The sequence below is a fragment of the Oncorhynchus gorbuscha genome, linkage group LG09, assembly GCF_021184085.1.
Source record: "Oncorhynchus gorbuscha isolate QuinsamMale2020 ecotype Even-year linkage group LG09, OgorEven_v1.0, whole genome shotgun sequence".
NCBI classification, from domain to species: domain Eukaryota; kingdom Metazoa; phylum Chordata; class Actinopteri; order Salmoniformes; family Salmonidae; genus Oncorhynchus; species Oncorhynchus gorbuscha.
In genome coordinates, this window is record NC_060181.1 from 35,943,399 (window position 1) to 35,958,799 (window position 15,401).

The window sequence follows — 15,401 nt, forward strand, 5'->3', positions numbered from 1 at the left end:
TGGTTGCTGAGTTCATAAAAAAAATGGACATCCCATCATGCTTAGGTTCATATATAAAAATGCTGGGCAGGGCATTATTTTTGATACCATGGCTATGCCCCAATAGGATGACAATGCCCTTAACCACAGGGCACAAGTGGTCTCCGAATGGTTTGATGAGCTTGAAAATGATGTAAACCATATGCCATGGCCGTTTCAGTTATCAGATCTCATCCCAATTGAACACTTATAAGAAATTCTGGACTGGCGCCTGAGACAACGTTTTCCAGGACCATCAACAAAACACCAAATGATGGAATTTGGCATGGAAGAATGGTGTTGAATCCCTCCAATAGAGTTCCAGACATGTAAAATCTATGCCAAGGTGCGTTGAAGCTGTTCTGGCTAGTGGTGGCCCAACGCCCTTTTAAGACACTATGTTACCATTTCCTTTATTTTGGCAGTTAACTGTATGTCTCTATTTGCTGTGTGCTTCCTGTGCATTGTTTGATCTTAATTAGCTAGGCCAGACAATTATAGGCTACTGGATATTCTCATGCTGTAAATCTTGTCATCTGTAGAGTAATGGGAAAAAATGTGTAATATATGTGTGTGTGTGTGTGTGTGTGTGTATATATATATATGTGTTCACAGACATTTGTGTCCGAGAATACAGAGTTTGTGTCTGAGAAAATGATGCATTTACAATTTGGTAATTTAGCAGCCGCTCTTATCCAGAGAGAGACATCAGTGAGCTTGTCGTGTGTCTGCCCAGGTGACTTAGCAAAAGGACTCAGAAATAGTGTATCAGTTATTTTTTTATTTGCACATTCGTTGTGTTAACAAATTCAACAAGTCAGCATTAGTGTAATATATTTAGCATAGACTTCATAGCATTATGCAGTTTAAACCCAGTTCAGACTACTTGTCTTATTTTGCATTTCACCCACACAACATACAGTTCTGACTGAAGCGGTGAATCAATGATAGCCAATGGGATACTCATAACCAATGAATCAATTCCTTGTTCTCTTTTTATTTACATTTGACATTTCAGTCATTTAGCTGATGCTCTTATCCAGAGCGACTTACAGGAGTAATTAAGGTTAAGTGCCTTGCTCAACGCCACATAAACATATTTTCACCCAGTCGTCTCGGGCATTCGAACCAGCAACCGTTCGGTTACTGGCCCAACGTTCTTAACCGGTGAGGCTACCTGCCCCCCCCCGTCAGATTTATTCACACCTCAGATTTGTCTGTACAACACACGAAAGAGAGGGATGGGTTGTCAATGGAGGAAAAGAAGGGGCTGAAAGGGAAAGAATGAGTGTGGATTCAGTGCGGGCCAAGGGATAGGAAGAGGGAGGGCACCCCAACAATGGAACACATTTACAGCGAGGGGAGAACCCTTTGCCATTCCAGGGGGAACAATCACATACTTTAAGGACAGGCGGCAGTGCATCTGCCTGATAGTGCTTGGGAACAAACAGTAATTTACACAAGGATATACGGTATTTAAATGTAGATATCTATAAAATAGGCTTATTTATGCTGTGGGTTCAGGGTGAGGCCAGCAAAACAGAGGGTAACAAAGACGGAGCATATCATTTTGTTTTGGATTATTCAGTGATATGGGACATCGTTGTTGATCTTTGCAGGGTGCTTTCTGTGCTATTTACAAAGGAAAACGCTCACAAGAGGAGGAAACTGTTGGATATTGATCACAGGCACCTGTAATATGCACAACCCGTGTCTCAAAGTAAAGTCAGAAAAGAAACAGTGAGAACATAGAAATAGGAAACTGGAAAATCTATCAAAGCATAAAGAAATGGGAGAACGTACATGATTTGTTTTCTAAAATAAGTTAACTTGCAATTCACAATCTTGATTTGATCTTGACTAAACCTTCCTGTCACGAACAGAACCCACAATGTTGTAGCCAAACTTCTCACCTCTCACAGTAATTATCTGTCATGCACAGACATGAGGCTAAAAACCACTGGTGTCCTTACCAACCACCCAACCGACACATTGACAGCCATCTTTTTTCAGAATTAGACTCGCAATGCTAAGATACTGTCATTCTCCTTTCGCCTTTCAAATATGCTCCACTTTTTAACACTTTTAGAATATTGAACGCAACCCCTATTAGTGAAGTTATAGTTAGGAGCCTGAACACTCCACACTAGATACATTGTTTAACTCTCCGGCACTGCCAGAGTAATGAGTAAAGATAACATCACATCATTCCTCAGCATCCATGTTAGCACCTCCTGGGCAAAGTTGACCAAACAGTGGACTACAACCCATTGGCCTTTAAGTGGTGAGACTGATGTGCTTTATGTCTGTGCTCACACTAGAAATGGGGGCATAGAAGCCTGTCTTCAGGGGTCCATATGGTTAATGCAAACACACACACATCCAGGCTACTGCCCAGCACCTCTGTGCCCAAGCTAAGACCAGGTTGGGGTTACGGTGTTAGAGCTAATGCAATTTTTGCCTCACTCCAACGGCTCTCATATCCACATGATTAAATTATGACCCAGACTGCAAGCCTCCTACAAATACAAAATCATAGTCACAGGACATTACTCTGAATTGGAAAAAAGGACTAATCATCTCTCTTCATCAAAACCTGTGTGGCTGTTGTGATTATTATCAACCAAACATTATGAAACCAAAAGACTGAAATGGCTCCTGGGACAGAGTGATTCTTAATGAAAATTGTATTTTTTTTCATTAAGTTGCCTTGATATATTAGTTTTGATGGAAACTGAAGATACTGTGCATGTATCTACACTGAACAAAAATATAAAAACACATGTAAAGTGTTGGTCCCATGTTTAATGAGCTGAAATAAAAGATCCCAGAAATGTTCCATACGCACACAGCGCTTATTCTTCTCCAATGTTGTGCACACATTTGTTTACATCCCTGTTAGTGAGCATTTATCCTTCGCCAAGATAATCCATCCACCTGACATGTGGCATATCAAGAAGCTGATTAAACAGACTGATCATTACACAGGTGCACCTTATGATGGGAACAATAAAAGGCCACTCTAAAATGTGCAGTTCTGTCACACAACACAATGCCACAGTTTAGAGGGAGCGTGCAATTGGCATGCTGACTCTGCATTAATGTCCACCAGGGCTGTTGCCAGAGAATGGAATGTTTATTTCTCTACCATAAGCATCGTTTTAGAAAACTTGGCAGTATGTCCAACTGGCCTCACAACCCCAGACCACATGTATGGCGCGTGTGGGCAAGCGATTTGCTGATGTCAAAGTTGTGAACAGAGTGTCCCATGGTGGCGGTGGGGTTATGGTATGGGCAGGCATAAACTACGGACAACGAACACAATTGCATTTTATCGATGGCAATTTGAATCCCACAAAAATACAGTGATGAGATCCCGAGGCCCAAGTGAGGCCTATTATTTTTACGGTGTCTGTGACCAACAGATGCATCTGTATTCCAAGTCGTTTGAAATCCATAGATTAGGGCTAAATTCATTTATTTCAATTAACTGATTTCCTCATATGAACTGTAACTCAGTAAAATCTTTGATACATGTTGCGTTTCTATTTTTGTTCAGTATATGAATTTCTCACGGCTGTGAGAGGGGAAACTATTGGACTAAGGACATGAAATGTGCAGGATGTCAACTGAACTGAACTGGGAAATTGTACCTTTTTACGAAAATAAATGTGTGTGAGGGGGCTAACTAAGACCAATTCATATGGCAATTTGATAGCTGTCACGTTCTGACCATAGTTCTTTTGTGTTTTCTTTGTTTTAGTGTTGGTCAGGACGTGAGCTGAGTGGGCATTCTATGTTGTGTGTCTAGTTTTCCCGTTTCTATGTTTGGCCTGATATGGTTCTCAATCAGAGGCAGGGGTTAGTCATTGTCTCTGATTGGGAACCATATTTAGGTAGCCTGTTTTGTGTAGGGTTTTGTGGGTGGTTGTCTTCGTGTGTCTGCACCAGACAGAACTGTTTCTTCACATTTGTTATTTTGTAGTGTTCACATTTATCGTCTTTATTAAACATGATGAACACTAACCACGCTGCGCTTTGGTCCTCTCCTTCGTCCACAGAAGATAGCCGTTACAATAGCAAAAACAACAAGATATTAGCCTCCTATGTTACAATATGTACAAATCTTTTGTTCTTCTTCAAAAAGTAGCAAAAGAGAGCGAAAAAACAAATCTAGTTCCGTAGCAAAGAAAGTTTGGTCAAATCAACCAGTGATAAAAACAAAGGTTGCTTTAGGCTTTTCAAAGTGTGATCAAACATCCAAAATGTTCAGTGTGCAGCCTAGATGTGAGTACTGCCTACTCAGTTCCTTATGGGATGTGATTACTTTTATAGGAAAGGACACAACTGCCCACTTAACCACTTCCAGTGCCATAAGTGCTATGGCCGTTGCTGTGATACGCCAAGCATTAGGAAAAGAAGCTTACTGAGTGACTACGCCACGCAAATAATGTTATAACAAACACTATGTTTGTAACAAACACTATGTTTGTAACAAACACATGTTGATGTGTTTGCTAGCTCAAGTTAGATCAAACTCGCATTAAAGCCAGTTTGTAGGGATGCAGTTTGAGCACCTCAGTGGCCAGTGAAGCGGATTGTGTACAATGTTTACCTGTGTGGGAGTGTAGGGACATGCAGCATTCAAGTTAAGAGGTTAGCAGTGTACACACACAGCAAAGAGACATAGCGTGCGGTGACAGCTTGACTTCCTTTGATTGCTATTGACTATCAGAGTAAAATAAATAAATAATAATGACAATGGGGACAGTGCCGCAGAGCAACAGTGGTGATAAACAGAGAGAGAGAGAGAGAGAGAGAGAGAGAGATCTCGACGAGAAGAGAGGCAACCAGAACGAGAGCTGACGGCATGGACATCTTTGATGAGTTCAGTGATTGTGACATTGCAGGAGACTAACATTTGGAATTCTCACACATATTCACCACACACAAAATATATTGAAAAAAATGAATGTACAATTCTTAAGATGCAGAGTTCAAACGAGGATATACTGAGCTGTTACCAGTAGCATGGCTATAAATTCTAATAATTTGAATTAATTATTTATTCACATAAATTAACAGGAGTAATGCACTGCCAGGCAACTGTGGAACAGCATATAAACTACGAAGCTCACTCTGATAAAATTGGTTATACTGGTAAAATTGGTGATACAGACACAAAGTACAGATACACTATTGGTCCTTTGGTCACTATGACAACAGATGTACTATAGACAACGGGTTTCGGTACATTAAGGTCCAGTGAATTATAGATACCCATGCTACATGGCTACAGCCTCGCCTCAACCAATCGCATCGGGTCTAAAAAAATAAATGCACCAATCAAATGATAGTGAGAGCAACAGCAGTCACAAAGTAAAACCAGAAATCATCCATTTACTGTAATGGGACAGACCCAATCCACTAACCTTGTCTGCTACTGAGTGAGGGTTCAGTGAAGGGATATCACTGAGACGTGGCAGAGTTCTATTCCATCCCCTCAATTTAGATGAAACTGTTTTGATTAGCTCCACAATGCACTTATCATAGACACATTGTAATATACTGAACACAGGTTTTCCAACATGTACGTAAACTGAAAGTTAATCATGTCTGATTGTTATGCCAGTGTTGGTATGAATCTGCCCCACAAAATGAATGTCTCCATTTTGTACCCATCTCTAAGAGAGCTGGCTTGAACTCAAGCCCATGTTACACTGTGCATGCAAAAGCTCTGACACATGCAGTTTGACTATTGACTTTCATGGATATTGTTGCTGCATGTGAGCTTACTTATGAAACATATGATCCACGTAGAAAAAAACATAAGTAGTGATAAATATCATCAAGACAGCCCCATAGCCTTACCTGAATATAACTTAAACACTTAGCAACAACTGTATTATCCCTGGTAAATACTGTATTATAAACTGGGTGAGTCGAGCCCTGAATGCTGATTGGCTGACAGCCGTGGTATGTCAGAGTGTATTGCACGGGTATGACAAAACCTTTATTTTTACTGCTCTAATTACATTGGTAACCAGTTTATAATAGCAATTAGGCACCTCAGGGGTTTGTGGTATATGGCCAATATACCACGGCTAAGGGCTGTTCTTAGGCACTACGCATCGCGGCCAATATACCACAGCCCTTAGCCGTGGTTATTGGCCGTAAACCACACCCTCTTGTGCCTTATTACTTAAATATAGTACCCCATACTGCCCCATAATTTAACCATGCCTCTAATATTACCACTGCTGTTAAAAAAACATTTCCCTACCTTAAAAAACTGCCCCATCGCAATATAAATTAAGCACACCCTCTGATTAACATAAACCCCCCCAATCCTGTGCAGTACCTGGGGATACTTCCTGATTTAAAGGGAATTGGTACACCAGGGCTGCATTTCAAACACTTCAAACACACTCAAACACACACAAAAGACACACCCTCTCCCCTCAAATGAAGTGGACGCTTCCGATGACGTATCATGACGTCTGACGAGTTGACACTTGCAGGACAAGGGAAGAAGTAATTCATTTGAAATGGACCGTTCTTTCCCAGGAAATGTGACACTCGCTCACCCCACGGTTGTGTGATTTCAGTCATCATGGAACTGTTGTGTGTGCCGTTTATGCGCTACAGTCAATTAAGACAACGCATCAGCAGACATTGAATGTTAGCCATCCTCTACTAAGTTATTTATATCAGCTAAATGGAAAATGAAAATGGAAAAGTGTGATGTCAGAGAACGTTAAGTGCGCAAGTTAACGTTTCCAAAAAGCTAACCAAACAAAAACATCATTACTTTTATGATACGTGTTTGAGCCGTCATGTGCATTAGTAGCACAATTTCTAACTTATGTACATTCTTTTTACTTACACTTGTATGTTGACTTCTCCATATTAATGTTGGTTTTAAGTTTTGTCTGACTGTTCTTAGCGGATGTACAATCGTTGTGAATTGAATTATGGGGCATTTCAGGCCCAGAGTGAACATAGTTGTACACTCGCAAACTCAGTCAGAAACGAGGGCTGAGGGGCTTACGTTGCCAACTTCCCTCATTGGCTAATCATTTGAACCAACGACAAAGATGGCCACGGGGTTCCCCCAAGGGCAAAGGTGAAGGTAAATGGAGGAGGGTGTCTTTTATGAGTTTGAAATGCAGCCCTGGTTAAGATTAAGAGAGAGTATTACCTACTGTATTCTTCCCTCCCAGGTGTGTTTTATTTTGAACTTGTTCAAGCATGCAAGTAAAGGAATGTTTATACCTATGGGTGGCGGGGGGCTGGAGGAGGGGGGGGTCAGGGGTAGGGTTGTGATGCACTCTCTGTTGTGAACTCTGATTGGAGGAACCACAGCCCCTTCACACACCCACCCAACCGGTAGGACCACATGGATCTCACTAACAGTATTGAATGTGAAGGCTATATATTTGTGTATACATTCAAATGTGTGTGTGTGTGTGTGTGTGTGTGTGTGTGTGTGTGTGTGTGTGTGTGTGTGTGTGTGTGTGTGTGTGTGTGTGTGTGTGTGTGTGTGTGTGTGTGTGTGTGTGTGTGTGTGTGTGTGTGTGTGTGTGTATATATATACATACAAATGTGTATATATATATACAAATGTGTGTGTATATATATACAAATGTGTGTATATATATATATACAAATGTAATGTATATATATATATACAAATGTATGTATATATATATATATATATATATATATATATATACAATATATATATATATATATATATATATATATATATATATATACACACAAATGTATATACGTATATATAATATATATATATACAAAATTCAGATTTTGGTTTTGAAATCTTCAATCAAGTCTTTTGTGGTCAGTGATTCCTGAAAGTCTGGTCAGATTTCTCTCAGCCCCCGTGCTTGTCTCAATGGTTGCAGGAATTTTTCATAGAAGTGACTGGTCCAACCATACATGTCCATGCTGGGTGGGGTTCCGGTGGTCTGGTTTGGTGTCTTTACTTCAGGCAGGAAGGGTTTTATTTCATTCTTTAATTTTCTAAGAGAATAGGTTTGCAATAGTAGTGGTGGTGGTGGTTTTTCGACAGAATGTCCACTCCGAGAAATTGCACGATTTTTGAAAATGTTCAGGTATTTTTCTGAGCCATCCTAATACTCGCCCAGGTTGTGCCACTTGGCAATCTGCCGGCGGGGGTTGTCGCAGACCTCTCTCCAGTGGGTGACCCCAGTGTGCATGAGGCTCTGGCCGCCTAGCACCAGGCGGCCCACCACTTCATTCTTGGTGGTACGGTCGAAGTCGACCACCAGGAACTCCACAGAGATGTCGGCCAGCAGCTCGGCGGGTACGTCGTAGATGAATGACTCGTTAAAAACGGGGTTGAGGGTGCACTTCTTCACGTGCGTCTTCTTCTTGGCAATGCGCTTGCAGCCGTAGAACACGTTCACCTTCACATAGGGGTCTGTGAGGGATGGATAGAGGGGAAAGTGGGTGAGATGTGTGTGTGTGTGTGTGTGTGTGTGTGTGTGTGTGTGTGTGTGTGTGTGTGTGTGTGTGTGTGTGTGTGTGTGTGTGTGTGTGTGTGTGTGTGTGTGTGTGTGTGTGTGTGTGTGTGTGTGTGTGTGTGTGTGTGTGTGTAGTACTTACTGCCTGATAGGCCAGTGATGTCCATCTTGGGCAGGTGTTTGGCCTTCAGCACCACCACATTGAGCCTGTGAGTGACAGGCTGGTAGGACAGAGACACCAGTAGCTCCCCACGGCTCACACACTGCAGAGAGAGCACAGGGTTAGAATGTAGATGCACACACACACAGCGGGGAGAACACAGTTAGAACACACACATAGACACATACAGTGCCATCAGAAAGTATTCACACCCCTTGATCTTTTCCACATTTTGCTGTGTTACAAAGTGGGATTAGAATGGATTTTCATATGAACTATTTACACAAAATACAAAATTACCCCCCTTTTGACCTTTTGTTTTCTCTTGATCCCCATTATTATTTGCACCTGTGCCTCGTTTCCCCTGATTGTATTTAAACCCTTTGTTTTCCTCTGTTCTTTGCTCTGTGTTTGTATGTTAGCACCCAGCCCTAGTACTCTGAGAACTCTTGTTGATCCCGGTGGACTCTCTTGTGGAATTCTGTTTTTTGTTCTTGTTTGTTTGTTTGAGGCTTTTTGTGCTTTACCTTCCACCTTGTGGATTTACCTTTTTTGTCTTGGAGGATTACCTTTGTTCTGGTAGGATTCCTTTTGAGGTTGTGGAGTTACATGTTTTCATGTTTTACTTCATTAAATACACCGTCTCAAGTACTGCTGTGTCTGCCTCATCTTCTGGGTTCTGCCGACTATTCGTGGCTCAGTTGGTTAAGTGACTGTTTCTCACTCCGGAGACCCGGGTTCGTAACCGGGTCCTGACAGAAACACAGAGCCAAAAATGAACCCAGAGGCAGCCAGTTCCCAGGACCTTGTTGCCATGCTGTCCCACCACCAGGAGACTGTCCAACGCCACGATGCTGCCCTGGTTCAGCAAGAGCCTTAATGGCTAGACATTCTCATCTTCTGTCGGAAATGCTGACTTCCATAAAGCAGATATCTGATCGACTTACCCCGGCAACAGTTCCCGTTCCAGTACCTCAGATTCACGTACCCATGGCAGTTAACCCTCTGGCTGAACCTCGTCTTCCACCTCCCCAACGGTTCTCAGGTGATCCAAGTGCTTGTAAAGGGTTTCTCACCCAATGTTCTCTCTCCTTCGAGCTGCAACCCTCGTCGTTCCCCACCGACTGGTCTAAGATCGCATATATCATCACCCTGCTGTCGGAAAAAGCCCTGGCCTGGGCTACTGCTGTGTGGGATGCCCATAGTTCCTGCTGTGCCAGCTACTCTGCCTTTGTTGAGGAATTCAAACGAGTGTTTCAAGGCCCAAGCAGTGGTCCTGACTCAGCCAAACAGCTCCTGACTCTCCACCAAGGTCGGCACAGCGTGACGGACTATGCCATCCAGTTCCGCACAGTTGCAGCAGCGAGTGGCTGGAACAACGAGGCACTCACGGTGTGCTTTCTGAAAGGCCTTTCCAACACTATCCAAGATGAACTGGCCACTCGGGAACCACCGGACAATCTCGAGTCCCTGATCAAGTTGGCCTCACGCATTGACCAGCGTCTGAGAGAGAGAGAACTCAACCGTAGACCTCTAGCCCCTATCAGTCCCAGCTCCGAGTCCCCACCTTTATCCTCGCTGGCTCCACCGGAACCCATGCAGATTGGACGAATCTCCCAGGCTGAGAGAGACCGCCGGATGAGGGAGCGACGCTGTCTATATTGCGGCAAACCGGGACATTTCCGTTCCATGTGTCCCGGGCTCCAGGGAAACGCTCTGTCCCGTACAGACCGGGGGGAACTGTAACGGGAAACATAACCTCCTCCCATCCGTCCAACTCCCGTCTGCTCATTCCAGTCACCCTTTCCTGGGACAACCACAAGCTTCACCTTCAAGCCTTGGTAGACTCTGGAGCCGCAGGTAACTTCATGGATGGTGTCTGGGCGAAGGAGAATGGCGTTCCCTCTGAACCTCTAAGTGACCCCATGAGGGTTACTACATTGGATGGAAGCCCTTTGGGATCTGGACTTGTCACTCATATCACTACCTCCTTGCGACTTTCAGTTTCACAACACCAGGAATTGATGAACTTTCATTTGATCTCCTGTTCCGAGTTCCCCTCGTCCTTGGATATCCTTGGCTTCACAGCCATAACCCTCACATTGACTGGTCTGTGGGCACTATCAAACAGTGGGGTCCTACGTGCCAAGCTACTTGTATTTTCCCGAATTCCCCGAGTTCTACTCCCGAGTCTTTAGAATCCATCGACCTGACCCGAGTTCCAGAGTGTTACCATGACCTCAAACTGGTATTTAGCAAACAGAGGGCCACCATGCTACCACCCCATAGACCTTATGATTGCCCCATCGAACTGTTTCCGGGCACTTGCCCTCCCAGGGGTCGGATCTTTTCCCTATCTCCACCCGAACGAGCTGCTATGGATACCTACATCAAGGACGCTCTGGAAGCAGGCCTCATGCGTCCATCCACCTCCCTGGCAGGAGCAGGGTTACGTCCTTGCATCGACTACCGGGGACTCAATGCCATAACCGTCCGTAACCGTTACACGCTACCCCTTATGGCCACAGCCTTCGAGCTGCTCCAGGAAGCAGTTGTTTTCACTAAGCTTGACCTGCGGAACGCATACCATCTTGTGCGGATCAGACCTGGTGACGAGTGGAAGACCGCTTTCAACACGCCTACTGGTCACTATGAATACTTGGTGATGCCCTTCGGCCTGACCAACGCCCCAGCGGTGTTCCAAGCGCTCATAAACGATGTGCTTAGGGATATGCTTAACATATTTGTGTTCGTTTACTTGGATGACATCCTCATCTTTTCGAGCTCTCTTCAAGAACACACTAAGCATGTCAGACAAGTACTCAAACGCCTCCTAGACAGCCATCTGTACGTTAAGCCGGAAAAATGTGAATTCCATTCATCCCGAGTACAATTCCTGGGATTTGTAGTGGAACCCGGTCGAGTCCAAATGTACCCAAGGAAGGTAGGGGCGGTAGCGGATTGGCCCACCCCCAAATCCGTTAAGGAAGTTCAGCGTTTCCTGGGCTTCACTAACTTTTACCGCAAGTTCATCAAGAACTTCAGCTTGGTGGCAGCCCCTCTCTCAGCTTTAACCAAGGGTGGCAATGCAAGGTTTTTTGTGGGGAAGAGAAGCTGAGACGGCCTTCCAAGGACTCAAGCAGCGCGTCCTCTCTGCTCCCATCCTGATACTACCGACTACGGATGAACCGTTTGTGGTGGAGGTAGACGCCTCAGAGGTTGGTGTTGGAGCTGTCCTGTCTCAGAGGAGTGAAGACAAGAAGCTTCATCCGTGCGCTTTCTTCTCACACCGGCTTACCCCGGCTGAGAGGAACTATGATGTGGGGGATCGTGAACTCCTAGCGGTTAAGATGGCATTGAAGGAATGGAGACACTGGCTCGAGGGGGCTTCTCACCCGTTTCAAGTGCTTACGGACCACAAAAATCTGGAGTATATCCAGCAGGTGAAGCGGTTGAACTCTAGACAAGCTAGATGGTCTCTTTTCTTCAATCGATTCCAGTTTATCCTCACCTATCGGCCCGGGTCGAAGAATCTCAAACCGGATGCCCTGTCCCGAGTCTACGCTCCTGCCATTCGAGATGACACGGACATGCCTGTCCTTCCTGCTGCTAAGATTGTGGCTCCGATCTCGTGGCACGTTGAGGATACCGTGAGACGAGCTCAAGCTATTGAACCGGACCCGAAAGGAGGTCCTGCCAATCGGTTGTTTGTCCCTAAGGCAGTGAGGACTCAGGTCCTTCTGTGGGGGCACTCCTCTCGCCTCACCTGTCACCCGGGCGTAGGTCGCACCTTGGAGTTCATCCAGCGTAAGTTCTGGTGGCCTACCATAAGAGAAGACGTTGCCACTTTCGTCAATGCCTGCCCCGTGTGCTGCCAGGGCAAATCTTCTCACCTCCGCCCGCAAGGACTCCTTCACCCTTTACCTGTTCCCCACAGACCCTGGTCCCATATCTCGTTGGACTTCATTACTGGCCTTCCTCCATCCCATGGCAATACTACTATCCTACTCATTATCGACAGGTTTTCAAAGGCGGCCAGGTTCGTCCCTCTGACTAAGTTACCTTCTGCCAAGGAAACGGCTGAGTTGGTAATTAATCATGTGTTCCGAGTCTTCGGCATTCCTCAAGATATGGTTTCTGACAGAGGTCCCCAGTTCGCCTCTAGGTTTTGGAAGGCCTTCTGCCAACTCATGGGGGCTTCTGCCAGTCTATCTTCAGGGTACCATCCGGAGTCCAACGGCCAAACTGAGAGGATGAATCAAGAGCTGGAAACCACCCTCCGATGTATGACTCGTAACAACCCATCCACATGGTCGTCCTTCATTGTTTGGGCCGAATACGCGCACAACACCTTGCGCTCCTCCTCCACTGGTATGTCCCCGCACGAGTGTCAGTTTGGCTATGCCCCTCCATTGTTCCCGGACCAGGAGGCAGAAGTCAGAGTGCCTTCAGCCTTGAAGTTCATCAGACGCTGTCGGCTGTCAGGAGAGTTAACCCAGTTTCTTATCGCCTACACTTACCCAGATCCCTTAAGATTAATCCCACGTTTCACATTTCCTTATTAAAACCTGTTGTTTTTTCTCCCCTTGTCCCGGCAGACAGACCTCCCCCTCCGCCTCGTGTCATTGCAGGCCAGCCGGCTTATACCGTCCATCGGATACTGGATTCCCGCCGGGTGCAGCGGTCCTGGCAGTATCTGGTGGACTGGGAAGGCTACGGTCCCGAGGAGCCTCCTGGGTTCCTGCCAAAGACATACTGGACCCTGACCTCATTCATCAGTTCAGGGCCCTCCACCCTGAGAGAGCTGGTAGGAACGTCAGGAGCCGTTCCTAGGGGGGGGATTCTGTCAGGATTTGGCCAGGGTTGTTCCGGTTTTTGGTCACTAGATGCCCCCATTGTGCCTTTTGACCTTTTGTTTTCCCTTGATCCCCATTATTATTTGCACCTGTGCCTCGTTTCCCCTGATTGTATTTAAACCCTTTGTTTTCCTCTGTTCTTTGCTCTGTGTTTGTATGTTAGCACCCAGCCCTAGTACTCTGAGAACTCTTGTTGATCCCGGTGGACTCTCTTGTGGAATTCTGTTTTTTGTTCTTGTTTGTTTGTTTTTTGAGTATCTTTTGAGGCTTTTTGTGCCTTTACCTTCCACCTTGTGGATTTACCTTTTTTTGTCTTGGAGGATTACCTTTGTTCTGGTAGGATTCCTTTTGAGGTTGTGGAGTTACATGTTTTCCTGAATAACTTCATTTTTTACTTCATTAAATACACCGTCTCAAGTACTGCTGTGTCTGCCTCATCTTCTGGGTTCTGCCGACTATTCGTGGCTCAGTTGGTTAAGTGACTGTTTCTCACTCCGGGACCCGGGTTCGTAACCGGGTCCTGACACGGTCAGGAAGTTAAAGCTTGGTCGCAAATGGTTCTTCCAAATGGACAATAACCCCAAGCAACAATACCACAATACTTCCAAAGTTGTGGTATTGTGGTAAAATCGCTTAAGGACAACAAAGTCAAGGTATTCGAGTGGCCTTCACAAAGCCCTGACCTCAATCCCATAGAAAACTTGTGGGCAGAACTGAAAAAGCGTGTGTGAGCAAGGAGGCCTACAAACCTGACTCGGTTACACCAGCTCTGTCAGGAGGAATGGGCCAAAATTCACCCAATTTATTGCGGGAAGCTTGTGGAAGGCTACCCAAAACGTTTGACCCAAATTAAACAATTTAAAGGCAAAATACTAATTGAGTGTATGTAAACTTCTGACCCACTGGGAATGTGATGAAAGAAATAAATCACTCTACTATTATTCTAACTTTTCACATTATCAAAATAAAGTGGTGATCCTAACCGACCAAATAATTTTTACCCTGATTAAATGTCAGGAATTGTGAAAAACTGAGTTTAAATGTATTTGGCTAAGGTGTATGTAAACTTCCAACTTCAACTGTATGTTAGTATTGTGGAGTAACTTCAATGTTGTTGATCAATCTTCAGTTATCTCCTATCACAGCCATTAAACTCTAACTGACCTTACAGATAATTGTATGTGTGGGGTACAGAGATGGGTTAGTCATTTAAAAAGTATGAACACCATTATTGCACGCAGAGTGAGTCCATGCAACTAATTATGTGACTTGTTAAGCACATTTTTACTCCTGAACCTATATAGATTTGCCATAACAAAAGGGTTAAATACTTATTGAATCAGGACATTTAATTTTGTATTAATTCATAAACATTTATAAAGACACAACTTCCCTTTGATGTGGTATGTGTTTAGATCAGTGACACAAAATCTCAATTTAGTCCATTTTAAATTCAGGCTGGAGCACAAAATGTGGAAAAAGACAAGGGGTGTGAATACTTTCTGAAGGCACTGCACTGTACATTACACACATATATACACACACAAAGTACCCATAAAGTACACACATACACACAAAACCTGCCTTGCACAAGAATATGGCAGACAAACCTCCATAACCCACCCATCCACCTACACTTCCGGTATGCACACAATTCATACATAATGACAGTCAAACTAATATACAGTATCAGCCAAAAGTTTGGACACACCTACTCATTCAAGGGTTTTTCTTTATTTTTCATATTTTCTACATTCTAGCATAAATATGAAGACATAAAAAAAATTGAAATAACACATGGAATAATTTATTAACAAAAAATGTGTTTAGCAAATCAAAATATATATTATATTTGAG

The 15,401-nt window shown here is 44.2% G+C and overlaps 1 protein-coding gene across 1 annotated transcript in view; it reads right to left on the reverse strand.

Annotated features, from left to right (window-relative positions):
- Positions 1-7,854: 7,854 nt before the first annotated feature.
- LOC124042797 (synaptotagmin-11-like) overlaps positions 7,855-15,401 on the reverse strand; it is a 31,082-nt gene continuing 23,535 nt past the window's right edge. The window contains exons 4-5 of the mRNA XM_046360911.1: positions 8,671-8,791; positions 7,855-8,485 (exon numbers count right to left, since the gene is read on the reverse strand). Of these exons, the coding sequence (XP_046216867.1) occupies positions 8,175-8,485; positions 8,671-8,791 (432 nt within the window). The 3' untranslated portion in view covers positions 7,855-8,174. The remainder of the gene's footprint in view (positions 8,486-8,670; positions 8,792-15,401) is intronic.